At 41.2% G+C, this 6,009-nt stretch overlaps 1 protein-coding gene across 1 annotated transcript in view; it reads right to left on the bottom strand.

The window, feature by feature from the left end:
* The window catches only part of LOC107289014 (collagen alpha-1(XXIII) chain-like), a gene marked incomplete at its 5' end in the record, with an annotated part of 25,134 nt that extends 20,121 nt beyond the window's left edge, over positions 1-5,013 (bottom strand). Inside the window, 4 exons of the mRNA XM_015817699.1 lie at positions 1,062-1,112; positions 2,130-2,180; positions 3,130-3,219; positions 4,924-5,013. Coding sequence (XP_015673185.1) covers positions 1,062-1,112; positions 2,130-2,180; positions 3,130-3,219; positions 4,924-5,013 — 282 coding nt within the window. The remainder of the gene's footprint in view (positions 1-1,061; positions 1,113-2,129; positions 2,181-3,129; positions 3,220-4,923) is intronic.
* Between the last annotated feature and the right edge of the window lie 996 nt (positions 5,014-6,009).

Below are 6,009 nucleotides of genomic sequence, written 5' to 3'. Positions count from 1 at the left end.
CTAAAGGATGTTATAGAATTGTTAATTTTAGGGTAACATAATTTAAGATAGAATATAATTATTGTATTGTAAACCCTGTGTGTAGCTCTGGGAATTCGGGGGGAAGGGAGGGGGGTGGGGAAGGGTGGGTTGAGGGAGGGGGGGAGATATATTGTAAAACTTTTAAAAATTTTCAATAAAAAAAAAAAAAAAAAAAGGCTGGGCTGAACAAACAGAGAGTCGGTGGGTATGTTCTGTTGACACAGAGATTGCTGCCACCCATTCCTGAAGTCTACAGGCCAGTTCCTTAGGAGCACTTCTGTGTGAGTTGAGGGGCGCCTGCTGTGCCTCAGTGAAGCCCTCTACTTCTTTCAGTTCCATCACCACACAATCTATGGACTATCGCTCCTTGAGGCAGAAGATGGGGCAGCTCTGACCGCACTCCTGCTCTGCCTCCTCTGCTGACTATGTCCTGCTGCATCCTCCCTGGCTGGGCCTGGTGAGCTCTCTTTGGCAGATGAGGCTCCGATGACATGTGGCACTCGCTGTACATATCCTGAGGATGCATCCTTGTCTAGACCCTGGAACCTAGGTCAGCAGTGGGTGAAGAAGATGATGAAGATCAGCAGAAGGCAGTGGCAGTGGAAGGCGGCAAGGGTAGCCAAGCCAAGCAGGATGGCCCAAAAGTCAGATATTGTGACAGATAGGCAGGTGGGGGGGAACGGACTTGAAGCAGAAGCAGTTCACGCAGGGCAGGAGACAGTGACCATGGGACGCTGCAGCCAGCTGTAAATGTGGGCTGGTTGCCAAGTGTCTCAAAATTGATTACATGACTGCACTGCAATGGCCAGAATTTTGAGGACCAGTTGTAACTACCATTCATCCAGCAATGTCATAACTTTGAACGGTTGCTGAATGAATGGGCATAACTCAAGGGCTATCTATAAATGTTTGCAATGATCATCAAAGGTTAATTGTCTAATTCAGAGAGATCTGCTTGGCTGGGGGGTCACATAAATGGCAGAGTTGTCAATATCCCAGCCAAGCTACTTGAACATGAAAAAAGTTCTAGTAACACTTACCATAGGACCTGGTAGACCGGGTACACCAGGAGGTCCTGGTTCAGGTATGATCTGCACATGTAAATGACATCACAAATCTGAACTGTGAAACCACACATGAAGAAAGATAACTCTTCAAAATGAAAAGTGGGATGTCATTATTGGAAAAGCATAGCAATTAATAGATGGGGAAAATATTTTAAAATTATTCCTCTAAAGAGCGAGCCTGGGTATAGTATAGAGTTTTCTGCAAACCCTGTATCTCCGTGATGCATCAAATTCTTACAGGCTTAAGGGTGCCCATCTCTTTTCCTAGAATTGCAATGTTACTATAATATCATGCGCTACGTTTCTTGGTATATTTTTCCTGAAATACTCAATGGGTGCAAGTTCTACTACTCCGCAATAAAGCCTGCCAGAAAACAGCAGAAATGCATGATAATGGCATACAACAATCTAGACAAGAATTTCATACATGTGACGCAATCCTGCACCAAAGATGGGCAACTTGTGGTGTTTTGCCTTCTGGTGGGTCTTGAAGCTCTTTCTATCACACAAGTAATCACACAATCTCCTGCTATTTTAGAATAAGTAATAGATAATTATTGCTTCCTACCTTAAAGCCATATTGCAGTTTAAAACATCTACCACCTTGTGAAAAGGCCAGAATATATGGCCCCATATGGCAGCCCTTAGCCTCTCAGTGTCTGGTAAGTATAACCATAAAGAGGTTGCCATCTCCAGCTTTATGTTATGATCTTAAACTATTCCTGAATGTAAGTAGCCTTGCCATCCAAAGTAAATGAATAATTTCCAAATAAATGACTTGATTCCAGATATGAAAACACCCTTAAATGCCCTGAAGACTCAGTGAGTGATCATTTTAATACTTCTATATGTATTTTAACTTTATATTTTACTTTTTTTCAACTACCTTATTTATCACATGCTCGGAACAAGCACCAAAATTGTGTTTATTATAGAAAATTGGGCTACTGTTTTTATAACAAGGCTGTAATTTTGCATCTTGGCATATTTTGATAGTAACTTCCTATCTGGGAAGTATATATTCGATTAGTGACAACTTACAAGATTTTGCTCAGAGGGTGTCCCAGGTTCTCCTTTAGGTCCATCAATACCCTAAATACGAATAAGAAATAAAAATAATGATACCTGAGAATAGTTCTAGATAAAAATAAAGGTAAAGTCTGCCTCTGTCTAATGGTGTCTGACTTTAGGGCAGGGGTAGGCAACCTTGGCTCTTTTATGACTCGTGGACCAACTCCCAGAATTCCTGAGCCTAATTCAAAGCTATATTCGTGTTTTTCTGCCACTAATGGCAGTGAGAAATATGCAATCTGCACTGTATGGTATTTGTGGCCTCATCCTTCCTCCAATCAAGCCTTGAGAAGTATAGTGTAGGAGATGACCAGGCTGAGCCTGAGGGAAGGGGTCAGGTGCGTCATCAGTCTCGAGTTTCTTCACGCCCACAAGAGATCTAAGTCCAGCCCACTTTGAATTCCACTGACTCTTATCTACCACCAAATTGCTTGATCGGTTAGTAGTTCAGATTCATCTAAAGAGCTAAAGTTTGCAATAAATGTTTATACCCATTTGAACTGCCTGGGCCTTCTGACTTCCCTAGCGCTTGACATATAGCTGGGAGGAAAGAGAAACAAGCTTCCCTCCTTCCAACAGCCCCAAAAGCAAAAACTGTTCAGTGGGAACATCACAGATTTCCCCTTCCTTCTACAACCCTGCTTAAAATGGGGGGGGGGGGGAAGCTGAGTGGATAGTGTCTGTATATGGTGGGTGCCTGCATGTGAGTCAGAAAAAGAAAAGGTGTAATATGGTTAAGAGGAACATCTTGAGAAGATGGCTCTCCTAGCAATCTGTGTAACTGTGGAGGCTGAGTAGATGGCCTACCTATGCTGTAAAAGAGAACCCGGTAATAATCTCTCAGGGTGGCTTCCTTAGCAAAAGTTCAAAAGATCCTGATCTATGGAATTCACCAGTAAAAAAAAAAGGCTTGTTCTGCTATAGATTACTGTAATAAGCAGCCATATATTGTACTGAAAGCAGATCATACCGGAGGACCAGACAAGCCCATTTCTCCTATCTCTCCTTTGTCTCCCATTATTCCAGGGTTTCCTTGCTCTCCTTTCAATCCTTTGGGGCCCTGTAAATTATGAAACAAAAGTATGACACACTGTTAATTGGGCAAACACTTTATCTCACCACCAAGGATTTTCCTCTCGATCTTCTAAGTTCCTCCCTGAAAAAGACTGAGGGGATTAGCCGGAGAGGTTTTGAAGAGGAAATATCAAGGAATATAGTACATATGTATTTCTGGAAGATAACCTTTAAAAAGTTCCTGTAAACTGGATTAACTTACCAGTGCAGCCTAATACAAATTATTTTCCAGCCTTTCAACAAAGAATTTGTATCTGTCACTGCCATTTTTTCAGAATTTCCTTATATGTATTTGGGGGGGGGCACAGGAATATAATAGTGGGCTCAAATTATACCGCAGAATGCAGATTTGCAAAAAGAAAGGATTTGAGATCAAATCAATCAATCTCAGGAATTTGAATTGAGAAGCAAGAAAAATGAAAGGGGAAAAATGAGAGGGTAATATATGCTTCTTACATATTAGTTTTTGGAAACTCTCCAGATGGTATTAACTTTATTAGGAAGTGGAATAAAAAAACTTGAGTACCAAAACAAAGCATTAAGAATAAACTACAAGTAATGTAAAGATTTCTGCTTTTAAACTGAGAATTGCAGTAGCAGATGTCTCTCTAGAGCAGGCATGTCAAACTCGTGACATCACGTGACATCGTGCGACGTATCGTGACTTTTCCCCCATTGCCGGCAATGGGGTAGGTGCGGTTTCGGCGTGACGCATCCAGCCTGCAGGCTGGCAGTTTGACATGCCTGCTCTAGAGGAGCAAAATACTAAAAGCTGAAGGAACAGTGGTCACTCAAAATCCCTGCCACTGTTGTCTAAAAACTTCACTGAGGAGATGGTGAGGAAATTCTTCCACTTGGTTGCCAAGCAAAAAGCAAAATAAATAAATCTGCAATTTGGTATCAAAATCACAGTATAGGTAATCCTCATTTACCGACCACAATAAGGCTTGGCATCGCTAAGCAGTATGATTGTTAAGCATGATGTCATGTGACTGGACTGACTTTACAACATCAGTTCTGTCAGTTCCAGCTGCGGTCGTTAAATAAATCACTGTGGGTGATTAAGTGCAACGTCAGATGACCATGACTTCGCACTTCCTGCTGGCTTCCCCATTGACTTTGCTTGTTGGATTATGAAGGTTGCAAATGGCAATCACATGTGCACAAAATGTTGGGACCATCGTTAATGCGGTCCAATTGCCAACAACCAAATCATAAACATGACTGTAGGGATACTAGGTCAGTTGCAATTTTGAGGAACACTTGTGAATCTCCTTTTTCAGTGCTGTTGTAACTTCAAACAGTCACTGAAGGAATGGTTAGCAAGTGAGGAATATCTGTACTTTAGTGGACCAATTGTAGACTAGCATTGAATTTTAGGATTGTTTTCATGATGAGAATGAGATCACTTTGCTTCCATGCATATTTCCCTCCCTAAAATCCCAAACCCTACAGAAAGTATTTGGCCCAGCCCCCTCTAAGGATGTCACTCAATGGTATGGATTGGTTAAAGCAGTGTTTCTCAACCTTATCAACTTTAATATACCTGAACTTCAATTTCCAGATTTCCCTGGCTGGGGAATTCTGGGAGTTGAAGTCCAGGCATCTTAAAGTTGTCAAGATTGAGAAATGCTGTGTTAGAAGCTGCCACTCAAGTTTAATGGGGGAAAAAATTAAGATACAGACGTACAGGTAAACCAATCATGCCCACTTCTCCAATCTCTCCCTTCTGTCCTTCTAGTCCAGGGCTTCCTTGATCTCCCTTTGACCCTTTCAATCCCTGTAACATAAAGCAAAAGTACATGGGGTTTAGTGCAAAGGATTTGTTTTCGAAACTTCTCAGAGATACAATAAATTCTGCTTACAGAAGAAAGTCCGGTTTACGATCAAATGCTGATGATAAAAGAGTAGAACAAAATTTCTCAAGAGTGGAAAATAATTCCTCAAGATATTGTTATCATACACTTCCCTGCACAAAATTTATCATTTTGGATCAAACTTGTAATCTCATAGCGGAATGGGTAATAAAGAGCCAGATGGGCAGCTAATCCAGATAGTGTTGTTACTGCAGTCTTTTGTTGTGCTGGGCTGGGGAGGAGAATGAGTTGGGGAGGGGACATTAATTTTCAGTGGATTACTTACTCTGGGAGAAGATGGACTGCAATTCTCAGCAAGGTTCCAGAGAAATATTTGCTCTGCTATTTGTTTTTTGCTCAATAGGGTTCTTGTTTCTCTAGAAAAGCCTAAATAAGCCTCTTTCCCCATGAGACCAAGGCTTTTGAATGATATAGCCTGTTGGTAGAACTTTCAGTATTTACTTCTTGGATAATATAGCCTGTTAGTGAAACTTCCAGTATATACTTCTGCAAGATGTCTTCAAAGACATCTTAATGGTATGCAGATACATTCACATTCTGCAAAGGTTTAATTCTATGGTAGCTTATGTACCAAACTCTGAATAGCTCAGGAAATTCTTTGCATTCTGAAGTGCTATGTAAATCCTTTGCTTCTGTACAATACAAAGCGTCACTCTTCAAATTACCAAAAAAGCCACAATGTATTTCTTGGTAAGCTAGAAAAATGTGGAATAGACAACATCACCACCAGATGGATTTGTAGCTGGCTGGCAAACTGTACCATTGAGTAGTCCTCAATGGTACTACATCCACATGGAAAGAAGTAAGCAGTGGGGTACCACAAGGCTCCATCTTAGGCCCAGTACTCTTTAGTAACTTCATAAATGACTTAGATGAGAGGGAAAAGAAGGGGAACTCAT

This window comes from Protobothrops mucrosquamatus, unplaced genomic scaffold (genome assembly GCF_001527695.2).
Source record: "Protobothrops mucrosquamatus isolate PMUCROS unplaced genomic scaffold, P.Mucros_1.0 scaffold623, whole genome shotgun sequence".
NCBI classification, from domain to species: Eukaryota; Metazoa; Chordata; class Lepidosauria; order Squamata; family Viperidae; genus Protobothrops; species Protobothrops mucrosquamatus.
This window is presented reverse-complemented; position numbering and strand designations above follow the sequence as displayed.